Source organism: Trachypithecus francoisi, unplaced genomic scaffold (genome assembly GCF_009764315.1).
Source record: "Trachypithecus francoisi isolate TF-2019V2 unplaced genomic scaffold, Tfra_2.0 Lachesis_group5, whole genome shotgun sequence".
Lineage (NCBI taxonomy): Eukaryota > Metazoa > Chordata > Mammalia > Primates > Cercopithecidae > Trachypithecus > Trachypithecus francoisi.
Window position 1 is genome coordinate 43,257,321 of NW_022681470.1, and position 14,754 is coordinate 43,272,074.

General features: G+C 35.7%; 1 protein-coding gene across 3 annotated transcripts in view; it reads left to right on the top strand.

The window, feature by feature from the left end:
* ODR4 (odr-4 GPCR localization factor homolog) overlaps positions 1 to 14,754 on the top strand; it is a 42,114-nt gene that overhangs the window by 2,855 nt on the left and 24,505 nt on the right. For 2 of the 3 annotated variants that reach the window (XR_004434158.1, XM_033198597.1), the window contains exons 2-9: positions 949 to 1,066; positions 3,946 to 4,080; positions 6,911 to 7,006; positions 8,994 to 9,100; positions 10,156 to 10,192; positions 11,282 to 11,422; positions 12,274 to 12,369; positions 14,513 to 14,581. Coding sequence is in view for 2 of the 3 variants with exons in the window: in XM_033198597.1 (XP_033054488.1) it covers positions 968 to 1,066; positions 3,946 to 4,080; positions 6,911 to 7,006; positions 8,994 to 9,100; positions 10,156 to 10,192; positions 11,282 to 11,422; positions 12,274 to 12,369; positions 14,513 to 14,581 (780 nt within the window). In the remaining variant the exon portion in view is untranslated. The remainder of the gene's footprint in view (positions 1 to 948; positions 1,067 to 3,945; positions 4,081 to 6,910; positions 7,007 to 8,993; positions 9,101 to 10,155; positions 10,193 to 11,281; positions 11,423 to 12,273; positions 12,370 to 14,512; positions 14,582 to 14,754) is intronic. The other variant, XM_033198598.1, reaches the window with a different exon arrangement.

Here is a 14,754-nt window from a genome sequence, read left to right on the forward strand (position 1 = left end):
TCCCACTTAGCATAGTTTCTAAGCAAAAGTATAGTTCTTTCATATATGCTTATCAAGTAAATGAATTTGATTCTGCCTCCTAATTAACTATTCAGAAATTCATGTTTACTATTTTAGCAGTGAGAACACTGAGACTTAGCAGTATATTATCGAAGACAATACAACTAGGAAGTAGATTTAAAATAAGAAATCTGGTGTGTTGGCCGGGCACGGTGGCTCACGCCTGTAATCCCAGCACTTTGGGAAGCCGAGGCGGGTGGATCACCTGAGGTCAGGTGTTGGAGACCAACCTGGCCAACATGGTGAAACCCCATCTGTATTAAAAATACAAAAATTAGCCGGGCATGGTGGTGGGTGACTGTAATCCCTCCTACTCAGGAGACTGAGACAGGAGAATCGCTTGAACCCGGGAGGCGCAGGTTACAGTGTGCCAAGTTTGTGCCATTGCACTCCAGCCTGGGTGACAAGGGCAAAACTCCATCTCAAGAAAAAATAAATTAGAAAGAAAGAAAGAAGGAAGGAAGGAAGGAAGGAAGGAAGGAAGGAAGGAAGGAAGGCAGGCAGGCAGGCAAGCAAGCAAGCAAGCAGGGAGGGAGGGACGGAGGGAGGGAGGGAAAGGAAGGAAGGAAGGAAGGAAAGGAAGAAAGAAATCTGATGTATTGCCTACTAGTTTAGTATCCTCTCCCTTATCCCAGCTTTGAGAAAAAGGTTTGATCTCTCATGTCAACTCTGGTTGATTTGTGGTTGTTTCCTGCTGCACTGTATTGAGAACTCTGGAACTACATCTGAACTTTGCAAGAAGGAATACACTGTGTAATAAGCATTTGCTGCAAGGCCTGGGGTGGCCTCAGGATAGTACCACTTCTTTTGCTATACTGCTCCCATGATAAAGACATTGCAAATGATATTTTACCTAAAAATACTGTATCTTTTTTTCTTGTAATATAGGAGATTTTAGTTCCTAAAAATGGGAAGAACCTACATTGTAGAAGAGACTGTTGGCCAGTATCTTTCAAACATAAATCTCCAAGGAAAGGCTTTTGTCTCTGGCCTTTTAATAGGACAGGTATGTATCTTTTACTCTGTATTTATTACTAAATAATTACTCTGTAATTTATTAAAACAAATTACTTGTTTATTTAAAGTTAAAAGATGCTATTTAATAATAAACTCAAGGTTGGGGGATGGAAGAAGGAATGTAGAAGAAGTAACTTTAAAGTAGATCTTTGGGGAAACATGGAAAAATGACAAACCTAGCCCAGTTTTGCTCAAGTCAGGACACCTTCCCCTTTCACCATGTAAAAGTAATTTATTATATGGAAACTTCAGAGTTAGAATGTTTATTGACCAGATTATTCACATTTTGTTGTCTTTCCAGAGTGTTTTGTACTCCCTTCTAATCTTTCTAATATCTGGTTATCCAATTCTTTACAAAAGAAGCTTTTGAAAATTTTATTCCTATTCTAATTTGTGTTGTCTTATATCAGACATTATAGCAACAGCGGTCATATTTTTATATGCTATAGTACCCATCTTACTGCATTTTTTTTTTTATATTGGATCAATAGGGAGGGAGAGGGATTGGGAAAAATTTGGAAATTAGACAAATTCTAATTTCCTCTTAGAGCTGTGTCTTAAAAATCAACACAAAATCGAGCAGAGATTCAGATACTTATTTTAAAACCTATGCCAATGTTTTGTTATAGGTGAAAGAAGAACCTGTTAATCAGCTGGAGGGACTGGTCAGCAGTACAAAGCAAAATAAATAAATAAATAAATAAAAGAATCACACAGGCAAGCTGACTATGTCTATCCAAAAACACTGGGGGAGAGTGCACTTTGGCCCAAGGACTTGATTTTGAGGCCTGCTAGCCAATAAAGCTCTTATTGGGACAATTTTCTTTCCAGATACCTTAGCCCGATGCCTTAGAATCTTCAAATTACATAATTAACTTTCCTTATTCTGATTCTATCCATATTCCCAAGCTACTTTCTTTTATAATTTGATGCCCCATGTTATCTATTTATAAAGAATACACTGTCCAGAGGACTCATGTGTTCACATGCCTTCATGACATTTTAGCTGTCTACATCATTCTGAATAAACTCAGTTAATGTCAGTCTAGCCATGAAAGACAGGCTCATTTTCAGAATTTTTACAAATCTCATTTCTTAATTTGCAAAACAGAGGGCAGATCTACATGGATCAACCAGGTAGCACCACCCTGTGAGGCCTCTCATTAGACAACCAGACCGCCTCTCTTGAGAACAGTGTGAATTTCTTTTTAATTCAGTTACTTAGCATGTAATTCGGGGCTCTTTTTGTTAGGAGTTTTCTGTTTAAGTTTTTTTGTTTCTCTTTGTTTAAAATATTAAAGAGAAGACGTCTTAGAGAAAGATGTGATCAGTAGAGATAAAAAGTCAGGGAGAAAGACCCTCTTCTAAATTTGTCTTAACTGGATAAAGGTTGTTTCTAAAGCTCAGGCAAACTGCCATCTTACAAATGAGTGTCTCATAATTTAAGGACTTCCTTCCATCTGTCTTTATGCTGTAGTATGTATTGCTCAAGGACAGAGGAATTCATTCCTTTCAGTATTCTACGTGCGTTTTCTTCGCTTTTCTTCCAGAGTTTATTGCTTTTTCCTCTCCTTCCCCCTAAGCTTGCCTGTTTCCTGGTCTCTGTCACTTTTTCTTTTCAAAGTTATACATTTTATGAAGAAAAGAGAAGGCTTCTTAACTGAGACCTACCTTCTTTCCTCTGTTTATTTGAATGTAACTTCCTGAAAATAACTTGTAGGAATAATTAATCTTATTTTCTATCCCAAGGTGATACTAATGATCAGAGTTTCAGGTCATGTGTGGGGATGATACAATGCTAACTTGCATTAGCAGTGTTATTTTCACTCTTTTTTGTAGGAAACTTTCACTGTAGTGAAACTGAGCTATTAAATGTTCCTACATTTATTTTTAGATCTCCCACCTTTGGTCACTACTTAACTGATCTTACAACTGAAGAACAGATGGGGTGTGGTGGTTCATGCCTGTAATTCCAATGCTTTGTGAGGCCAAGGTGGGAGGATTGCTTGAAGCTCGAAGTTTGACCTAGCCTGGGCAACATAGCAGGACTCTGTCTCTACAAAAAAGTAAAAAAAAGAAAGAAAAATTAGCTGGGCAATTGTGCCTGGCTGTTCAAGCCTTGTAGTCCTAGCTACTTGGGAGACTACTCAGGAGGATTGCTTGAGCCCACGAGTTCAAGGTTGCAGTGAGCTGTGATCATGCCACTGCACTCCAGCCTGGGCATTAGAGCAAGACCCTGTCTCTAAATAAATAAATAAACACACACACGTGCACACACAAAGAACAAAAAACAAAACAGAAAAAACCCTTGAAGAACATAGAATCTGGTGTCACTTTGAATTGTGTCCCAAATCCCCTTTGTTATTCTGTGGAAATGTATGTGGAAGTTCCCCACTGTTATCATTTCAGTTGAAATAAGATACAAAAGGTCACTTGTTGTTTAATTTCACTGATATTTTCCAATCTGCTCACTTACTATTTATAAAACAAATATATCTAGAAAATATAACAAATATAACTAGAAAACTGAATAAGCATATTACTTTTTAGTTAATGTAATTCATTCACTCATCCCATAAACCATTTTTAGGGACCACTCTGTGATTTATATTTGAGTTGTCCAGATAAATAAGAAGCTGATATTAAATATGTTAAAAGATAAACTACATGTGAGGGAAAGGCTGTAAGGCCATTCTTGAAAATTAGCTTCCCTTTAGCTTCCACTATAATATTGATGTTAATGGTTTAACCTGTTAACAAATATTACTCAGTTTTTGCATGTCATAAAAGCTAAGGAATTCAGGTATCACTCTAATTAGATTGAGGAATCAGATACCACTCTAACAAGTTTTTAATTTGTTTTTGAAGTGTTCTTCACAAAAGGATTATGTGATTCTTGCCACTAGAACGCCCCCCAAAAAGGAACAAAGTGAGAACCTCAAACATCCCAAAGCTAAGTTGGATAACTTGGATGAAGAATGGGCCACAGAACATGCCTACCAGGTTATCTTATTTTTCTGTTTATATGTTTTAGTTTTATTTCAAAAAAGAGCTAGAACCAAGAAGATTTAGTGACTGAGTAGAGAGAAGAGACATAGGGAGAAAGTAGCTAAACATGACTGAGATTGTTAGCTGGGGTGTCTAGGAGGATGGTGTTGGCATTACACAAGGAAGAAACAGATTTGGGGTGAGTGAGTGGGAATAATGACTAAATTCACTTACAAGTATTTATTGAATGAATTATGTATCATCAAATACATAATGTTGGAATAAGCTAAAAATAGAATTATTTCCTTTTCTGGGGTTGGGGGTGACGGGAGGGAACTTAGAGGACAAGTCAATAGGTACAGCAAGCCACCATAGCACACGTATACCTATGTGACAAACCTGCCCATTCTACGTTTTTGGGTTTTTGTTTTTTTGAAGAAAAAGAATTTTCTTTAAGAAATAAAAGAATTATTTCCTTTTCCAATCAACTTTAAATCTTTTAAACTCAAACGTGTGTTTCTGTGTATGTGTATATAAATATATACATGGACATATATCTGTATCTGTGTATGTGTTTGTGATTACGGGGCAGTGTGTAGTTATATACAAAAAAAATTCTGCCTGTAATCCCAGCACTTTGGGAGGCCAAGGCGGGTGGATCACCTGAGGTCAGGAGTTCGAGACCGGCCTGGCCAACATGGCGAAACCCCGTCTCTATTAAAAATACGAAAAATTAGCCAGGTGTGGGGGCAGGTGCCTATAATCCCAGCTACTTGGGAGGCTCGGGCAGGAGAATTGCTTGAACCCTGGAGGCAGAGGTTGCAGTGAGTCAAGATCGCGCCAGTGTACTCCAGCCAGAGCGACAAAGCAAGAGTCTGTCTCAAAAAACAAAACAAAAAACAAAGAAATTCAATATTTTAATTATTATTGTTTTAGTCCGTTTGTGTTGCTATTAAGGAATACCTAAGACTGAGTAATTTATAAAGAAAAAAGGCCTTTTTGGCTCATGATTCTGCTGGCTGCAAGATTGAGCATCTGGTGAAAGCCTCAGGCTGCTTCTGTTCATGTCAGGAGGCAAATTGGAGCTGGTGTGTAAAGATCACATGGCCAGAGAGGAAGCAAGGGGTTGGGAGGTGCCAGGCTTTTTTTTTTTTTTTTTTTTTTTTAAACAACCAGCTCTCCTAGGAACAAATATAGCGAGAACTTGTTCGTTGGTGTGAGGATGTAACAAAGCCATTAATGAGGAATCTGCCCCATGACCCAAACAGCTTCCATTAGACCCCACTTGGGTTCACATTTCAACATAATGTTTCAAGGGGACAAACATGGCAACTGTCTTGTAAAAAAAATACTGAGTATTGTAAAGTTAAATTCCCAATGGTTTATAAATAACTTTCTACTCTAATTTTGCTTTTGGTCTCTCATAAAATTGTATATGACACACACACACACACACACACACAGAGTATTAATGAATTTATATAGTAAATTAGCTTAACCTTTTACCTCTAGAAAGAAAAAGTTGATTTTATTTTTTCCCCTTTCTTGCTGTCACCTCCATCTCCTAAAAAATGGTTAATTTTTTGTATTGGTGAGCTTGAAAAGATAGCAGGCTCCCTATGCTAAATATGAAAACTTTGTCAGATTGTGCTACTATAGTAAATGGAATTTATTAAATTAGAGGAAACCACCAGCAGACATAATGCAAGTAGATTAAGGATTAGAGCATGGTGTCTGATTTTCTAAGACTCTACTCTGATCAATTGCTTATACATTAACTAATGAAAAGCTAACCAAAGCACTCTAATCTCTGAGTGTAGATGATAGAAAAAAATCCATGTGGTATTAAGAACTAGCCACAGTCATGTGAAGGGAAATACAAATATGGAGACATCATGGTAGTATGTATCAAAAACCTTGAAAATATGTATAACTTCTTAAACCAGTTGTCCATCTCAAGAGATTTGTCCTAAACAAATAATTCTATGAGTGCAGAAAGACGTACTAGGATTTTTAATCTATATTATTTTAAGGTAAAATTAGATATAACATAAATGCCCAATATCAGTAAATGGGCTTAAAAATTTGAGGTTAATCTATGCAATAGAAAATAATGGATTTTCAAGTCAGACTCCCTCTGTTCAAATTCCAGATCTAGTATGCTGCTAAAAATAGGGATACAAAGGTAGAATTACTTATTCCCTTAAGGAGCTCCCTGACCAACTAGTAGGGTTCACAGATAACTATAATATAAGGCTATGTGATAACATCCTTGGGAAAACTACACCGAAGCCCTATGGGAGTTCAGATATCAAAGGATCAGAGAAGGCAGCTTCCTCAAGCTGCCTTTGAAGTATCCAGTAGAGTTGAGACACGTAGAAATATAAGAGAAAGTCATTTTTGGCCTAGGGAGCACTGTGAGTAAAGACATAGAGTTAGAAAGCCTAGGATGTATATGGGAAACAGTTTATAGCTCATTTGACACTGCTTTTCAAGTAGTTTTTGACAAATATTTGAATTACTTGGGGAAAAGTAGTGTCAAATGAGGGTATAAACATCAGATTGACCAAATTCTAGAAAGTCTGAAATATCAATCTAAAATAAAACTTAATTTTATTTAGCTGATTGTGGGACACCATTGAAAAAATATTTCAGTCTTTGATCTCCTGAGAAAGGGGTTTATTTATTGATGTAGCTAAAGGATGTTGTTATCTGATAGTTTTATTTATAAAGTAGTTTTAAGGTGAAAAGCTAAGGACACTCTAAGAAGACAGTTTCTCAAACGGAAAGGATTGCGTATAATGCCAAATGCTTTTGTTAGCTAATACTATATTTCTATTTTTAGGTATCCAGAATGCTACCAGGGGGACTTTTAGTTCTTGGAGTATTTATTATTACTACTTTAGAACTGGCAAATGATTTTCAGAATGCCCTGCGTAGAGTAAGTTTGATATATTGAAAATTCTTAATGAAATCAGTTATATGTTATTTTTATTGATTATGAGTATATATAATGATTCTAGGCATATTTAAATTTGTTTTCCATAATTCTTTTTGCTGGGGTTACATTGAAAAAGCTTTTTTCACTCAATTGCTTGGATATCTTGAGTGTAAAAACTGTTTATATTTTTAAAAACTACATATTTTAAAATAGTCTTTATTTTAGAGAGAATTCTGGCTATTAGGAAACAAGTTATAATGCTTTACCAGTTTTTCTTGTACAATAACAGTATTCTGTCACACCTTCCATTTAGTACCTAGTGATTATTGTAACATGAAATTAATAGGTGCTGAAATTCTTTACCTTCTTTTCAATTCTCCCTGGATCCCAAGAGTAAAACATAAAGAATCAGATTATTCCTGGACACAGTATCTATCGGGAATCTCCTATGTTTTTTGCTTAATTACTGCACCAGAGAATATGGTAATGTAGTGTAAAAGTAATGAAGGTGCACAAGCTGTTTTCCCTTAAACCCAAACCTAAGGTAAACTCCGTGTAGCCAGCCCTTTTAGCATTCAGGATCCACATGAACTTTTTGAAGCGTATTTCATACCCCAAAAGAGGGGGGACCTTTTAATCTTGAGACATATAAAACCCAACCCCACCAGTATCCCACAAAAAGTGTGCAGCTGAGAACTTCAGATGTTACAGAGTTTTTCAGTCTTGTAACCTGTCCTGTCAGATGTCCCAGCCTCAAGCCTCTGATATTTGCACCTAAGGGAGTAAGGGAAGAAAATGGAGATATTCTCCTCCCTGCTAAATTGTTTGACCCTCTGCCAATTTTTCCATCTTAAATAAATTTACCTTGTTCACAATTGTTCATTCCCTTTGGCATTTTGAAATTTAACCTAAATCTATGTGTATTTAATATTAATAGCATTTATTGTGCACCTTTTTGTGGCTGGTGCTGAATTGAGTGAGTTGAATGTGGGCCCAATGCTAGAGAGATATAGCCAGGCCCACTTGCCTTGCTTTTGTATCTTTTGTTCCTAAAAAGTATATAAAATTTTGGAAATGCTTATCTCTAAAATTACTGAGTTTCAATTATCTAACTGTTTCCATTGGCTTACATTGACCAACACTGTAAGAAACAGCCTTATAAAACTTGTCAGTGTCACCCGTTGTTGTTAAGAACTTTATTCATCATGTTACATTAATATTGGGTTTCCGGAAGAAATTTCTTTTTACGTTATGAAGAAAGTTGTGCCTCCTCTGATTATTGTTTGTCTTCAGCTTACAGACCATGTGAATTAGGTTACAGATTAGATTTCTCTCTGCGTATTATTGTTAGAAAGCTTAGAGCGAAATGTGTTACCACCCCTTATATCAAGTATGCATTTTTATAATTCTTATTTCTGACACAAATTTATCTCACTATTCTACTTTAACTTTTAATTTATATTATTACTATATTTTATATGTTGTTATATATTGCCTTAAGTCTTGTGTGACATTTAAACAAGAAATGTTAATGACATGCTTGATTTCTTTAGTTAAAATCACTTGTCATTTCTCATTCTAATGAAAATAAAGTCTCTGTTCTATAGTTTCTGTAAATTCTGGTTGCCCCAAATTAATTGTTCGTGTCCAGTTAATCACTAATGACAGTGAATTACATTTTTTAATTTAATTTCCTAAAAGGAACTCAAAAAGTTTAGTAATTAGCTCCAGTCTTTAATTTGAAGAAAAGAAACATTAATGGTGGCACACACCTGTAGTCTCAGCTACGTGGGAAGCTGAGGTGAGAGAATCGCTTGAGCCCAGCTGTTGAAGGCCAACTTAAGCAACATGATGAGACCCCTTCTCCAGTAAATAAAGAATCATGAAATTTTAAAGCTAGATGAGAGTTGGGGACATTATAATTGGCTATTTCAACACTCTTTTTTTTTCATTTTGCATTCAATTGATGTGTATTTTTCTCTTTCAGCTAATGTTTGCTGTGGAAAAGTCTATAAATAGAAAGAGATTGTGGAATTTCACAGAGGAGGAGGTCTCAGAACGAGTGACACTTCACATTTGTGCTTCTACAAAAAAGTATCTTTTGTTCAGTTTATGGTTTAAAAGTACAAAGTACCAAAATAATATTCTTGCAAGGTTTTTTTGCTATTTAAATAATCATTTAAAAAGTAGGCATAGTTTTGTAAGATTTTTCTGTAAATAACATGGAATTAGAGCTGCCAATAATAATAATAGCAATAATGGTTGTTAATCATGTCCCAAGGTCATAAAAAGCTTGAGATCTGAAATATGAAAGACTCAGGATTTTGAATTTTTTACCTATCTGCCCCTGTACATCCAAGCGCAGTAGGTTCTCTACAGAGATAAATGCCTAACTCATGGCTTAGGCAAAGTAATGTTTTTATTATGTTAAAGTTTCACCTCCAGTTTCGATGGATAATAATGTACAATTCAAAGCACAGGTGCACAGAGCTGGATAGTATAGGATATCCGAGAAATTCTTATATCTTTGGCTAAGATGAAATGACACTAAAAGCCAGTTACAGGGCCTCCTTACCTTCTCTTGTCTACACCTTGCCAGGGCAAGGGTACCTCCCAAGCAAGGGTCAGCCTCACCGAAGGAGTTGACACTATTGATGGACTTCCAAAGACAGAATTTTAAAAGTGACCATTCTTGCAGAAGCAGGGCTTTTTTTTTTTTTTTTTTTTCTTTTTAAATCTTTAGTATTTAACTACAAAGTTTCATGTACAAGCCCTTTAATCCAATAAGTAGTCTCAGGTTTGACCTCATATAAAACAGTGCTACTTTTTTTTTATGGAGAATGTGTATTTGAGCAGAATTTCACAAGTGCTTTGATTCTATTTATTGCAATTAGCAGGATTCATAAAAGGTAGGAAATTATTTTTCAAGTATCTCAAGTATTATAGTGACAGCAGTTTACATGTATGACTATATATACACATATATGTATACACATGCACACATATATACATATATGTATGCATATCTTTAAAGTTATGATTTTGTAAGAACTTTTGGATGTGCATTTTTTAGTTTTTTTTTTATGGTTTATGTTCTTTTAGTTATCAATAATGCCTTTTTTGATTATTTCTTTCCTTAATTAGTAAAGAATATTTTGTCGAACTTATGATATCCATGATCCAAAGGTAAGAAATTTACTATTTAAAGATTGTTCTGTGTCACAAAGTATTTTCAATCAAAATTCAGCTTTATATTTAGTTTTAATAATTTCCATTGCCATCACTTCCTACTGATGTCTACAGCTAACTGTAGTTTTTACTTGGAACTATGATTAATTTTATTACAGGTAAGGAAAACATTTTTGTGTGTGACAGGGTCTCACTCTGTTGCCCAGGCTAGAGTGCAGTGGTGCAGTCATGGCTCACTGCATCCTCCACCTCTTGGGCTCGAGGGATACTCCCACCTCAGCCTTCTGAGTAGCTGAGACTACAAATGTGCACCACTGCACCTGGCTAATTATTTTTGTTTTGTTTTTTTGTTTTTGATAGAGATAGGGTTTTGCCATGTTACTCATGCTTGTCTTGAACTTCTGGGCTCAAGTGATCTGCCTGCCTTGGCCTCCCAAAGTGCTGGGATTACAGGCTTGAGCTACCACGCCCAGCCAACTTTTAAAAAAATTGTTAAAATATCTTTCTTTGTTAATCTTCTCCTACCTTGTTTGTGTATTTAGTTTTATATTTGAGAGGCTGGTAATAAAAGTGACTGACGACTTTGGTAGCTGCAATGCCTACTAAACAAGCTATGTGTATTCAGCAAAACCCAGACTAGCACTTTGCTAATGCATCTAAAAGTGTTGTGAAAAAGTAACTTTGCAGTGTCATTAGCAAGGATGGGACAGAAGGAGAATGCCTGACACCTAGAAGTTGCTCAGTGATTATTTGCTTCACATCAGAATCTTCAATATGGATACTGTTGAAGCTAGAGGATCAAAGGACCTTTCAGAATTCTAAACATGGAAATTTCTGATTCTTTTTCTGCCTACCATTGGGAGGAGAAGTGATGCCAAGGATGCCAAGTTTGAAGAGTACTAAACTTAACACATGCTTTATTTTGTATTTAGTTCAACCTGTAGTCTTTTGATCGAGGGTTTAGCCATATATGTTAGATATCAGCTTGTATGCGTTATTTAGGTTGTATACTTAATGATGTTTTGTTGATCCATGTATTTTATCTAGACCACATCATAGTTATTTTTCTCCCTTTTCCACTGCTAGAGTTCAGCAAGACCAGCAGATTGGAAGTATCAAAGTGGATTATCATCCTCATGGCTTTCTTTAGAGTGTACAGTTCACGTTAATATTCATATCCCACTTTCTGCTACTTCTGTCAGCTATACTCTGGAGAAAAATACAAAGGTATCAGGGTAAAATGAATTTTCTTTAGTGATTGCTAAGTGAACAATCTGCTTTTATTTTGCTTGCATGTGTCATTCATTTTACAATCCTCAAAAATTACATTCTGTTTATAATAATGTTATATGAGTGAGTAACTATACCCGCAGCCAAATTAGAAATTTTTACAAATTTTTGGAAGTGGAACAATGTCATAATACTAGTGTATTCAGTTTAATAATAACTAATAATTTAGTTATTGAACTAAATACACTAGTATTTATTATGTGCCAGTTAAGTATTATTATGTGCTTTGTCATTAAATACACCAGTATTCATTAATTAACATATGTAAAATGTAATTAATGTACGAAGTTATAGTGTTTGGACTTTCAGCTTTCTCTTGGTACTTAGATTTTTTGTCTTTTTCCAGTTCTTTTTTGTATTTCTATACCATTCTTTTATTTTTATCTTATTTTTCTTCATTTTTCTCATTGAAGATGTCAAATGGAGCTTTTTTTAAAAAAAATTATTTAGACCTATTATTTGAGGTTTTTTTCTGGCTTTTTTTTTTTTAAGGTAATGGGCGTTAAATTTTATTTAACTGGTCATGTACTTAATAACCTCCCGAGTCTGTGACATAAATGTTATTCTGGGATAAAGATAAGAAAAAAACTATATTATTAAATATGATAAGATACCAAGAATTGGGGAGTATAATTTTTTTTTAATTTGTGAAACTAGATTTAAATGCTGCATTAATGAGACTTAGGGATTTTAATATTTCAGTTTATTAGGTGAAAAAAGTAGATTATAGGAAGTTTAATTGAGATAACATTATATCTGAAAGATTTCCATGTTGTGTTTCTCTTAAGAATGGACTTACACGCTGGGCCAAGGAAATAGAAAATGGTGTTTATTTGATTAATGGACAAGTTAAAGATGAAGATTGTGACCTATTAGAAGGACAGGTGAGTTAAGAGGAAAATCATCTTATTAAATTGTTAATGCTTAAGGAAAAATAAAAGATGACTTATTTTTAGTCCTTGCCTACAAGAAAACTGATTTCATCTACCTCTCATTTATAATTTCTTTTAAAATAAAGGGCAAATGTTTTTCTTAGAACAACAACCCCATTAAAAAGTAGGCAGAGGACATGAACAGACACTTTTCAAAAGAAGACATACATGCAGCCAAGAATCGTATGAAAAAGAGCTCAGCATTACTGATCATTAGAGAAATGCAAATGAAAACCACAGTGAGATACCATCTCACACCAGTCAGAATGGCTGTTATTAAAAAATCAGAAAATAACAGATGCTGGTGAGGCTGCAGAGAAAAAGGAATGCTTACACACTGTTGGTGGGAATATAAATAAGTTCAACCATTGTGGAATGCAGTGTGGTGATTCCTCAGAGACCTAAAAACAAGGATACCATTTGATCCAGCAATCTTATTACTGGCTGTACACCCAAAGGGATATAAAATGCATTACGTTCATTGCAGCACTATTCACAATAGCAAAGACATGGAATCAACCTAAATGCCCATCAGTGATAGACTGGATAATGGAAATGTGGGACGTATACACCATGGAATACTATGCAACTGTAAAAAAAGAACGAGATCGTGTCCTTTGCAGGAACATGAGTGGAGATGGAGGCCATTATCCTTAGAAAACTAATGCAGGGGCCAGGCGTGGTGGCTCACGTCTGTAATCCCAGCACTTTGGGGGGCTGAGGTGAGTGGATCACTTGAGGTCAGGAGTTTGAGACTAGCCTGGTCAACATAGTAAAGCTCTGTCTCTATTAAAAATACAAAAGTTAGCTGGGCATTGGTGACAGTTGCCTGTAATCGCAGCTACTTGGGAGGCAGGGGCGAGGCGTGGTGGCTCACACCTGTCATCCCAGCACTTTGGGGGGCTGAGGTGAGTGGATTACTTGAGGTCAGGAGTTCAAGACCAGCCTGGTCAGCATGGTGAAACCCTTTCTCTACTAAAAGTACAAAAGTTAGCCGGGTGTGGTGGCAGCTGCCTGTAATCGCAGCTACTCGAAAGGCTGAAACAGAAGAATCGCTTGCACCTGGGAGGTGGAGGTTGCATTGAGCCGAGATCGTGCCACTGCACTCCAGCCTTGGGTTACAGAGTGAGACTCCATTTCAAAATAAAAGAAAAGGAAGAAAAGAAAACTAGCAGAGGAACAGAAAACCAAATACCATGTGTTCTGACTTATAAGTGGGAGCGAAACGATGAAAACACATGAACACATAGAGGGGAAAAACACACAGTGGAGCCTATTGGAAGGTAGAGGGTGGGAGGAGGGAGAAGGAGAGAATCAGGAAAAATAACTAATGGGTACTAGGTTTAATACCTGGGTGATGAAATAATCTGTATATCAAACCCCTATGACACAAATTTACCTATGTAACAAACCTGCACTTGTACTCATGAACTTAAAAGTTAAAAAATAAGTAAGTCCAAGAAAAAAAGAGAAGATGATGTAATTGGAATCCCGAAACTTATGGGAGTGTCATCTGAATTTCATCTAATTTCCAAATTGCAACCAAAGGCCACATGTTGTTCTGCCCTCATGGCAGTTCAAAAGCTATGGCCATTTTATAAGAGAGGTCTATATTGGCTTCTAAAATAGCTTTGACCTGAAGGAAGCAGAACTTCTGTGATCCCTCCCTTTTTAAAGCAGGGATCAGCAAACTTTATGTGAAGAGAAAAATACTACGTATTTAGATTTCACAGCCTGTATTTTTATCTCGACTGTGTAGCCTGAAAGCAGCTACAGGAGATATACATAAGTGAGTGATCCTGGTTGCATACCAGTAAAACTTTATTTACAAAGACAGGTAGCAATGTGGGTATTTGCCCACAGGCAGTGGTTTGCCAGTTGTTGCTTTAGAGGAATGAAAGTATGGAATTAATTGTTTTAAAGAGTGCACATTGATCCAGAATACATAAAGTAATATCTATATAAAAAACTAAATTAAAATAATTAAAAGACTTGTTTTTTCTAAGTTACTTAGTACATCTACAATAGTTTCTAAGTTGTCTTTTATATGCTACAGTCTTAACAATTTGGCTTTTTAACTTTTGTGTTTTTTCAGAAAAAATCTTCTAGAGGAAATACTCAAGCAACTAGTCATTCTTTTGATGTCAGAGTGCTAACGCAATTGGTAAATATTTTAAAATACCGCTTATTTAAAATATTTATTAGAATAACCATAATGAAACTTTCTGTTTTTATGTTTCTCATTAGAGAATAAAAGGATTTTAGACCTGTAAGAGACTGTATGAAATGGCTGGTTATAGGAAGGTTATTCCCAAGAAACGTCATTTTAATAAAACC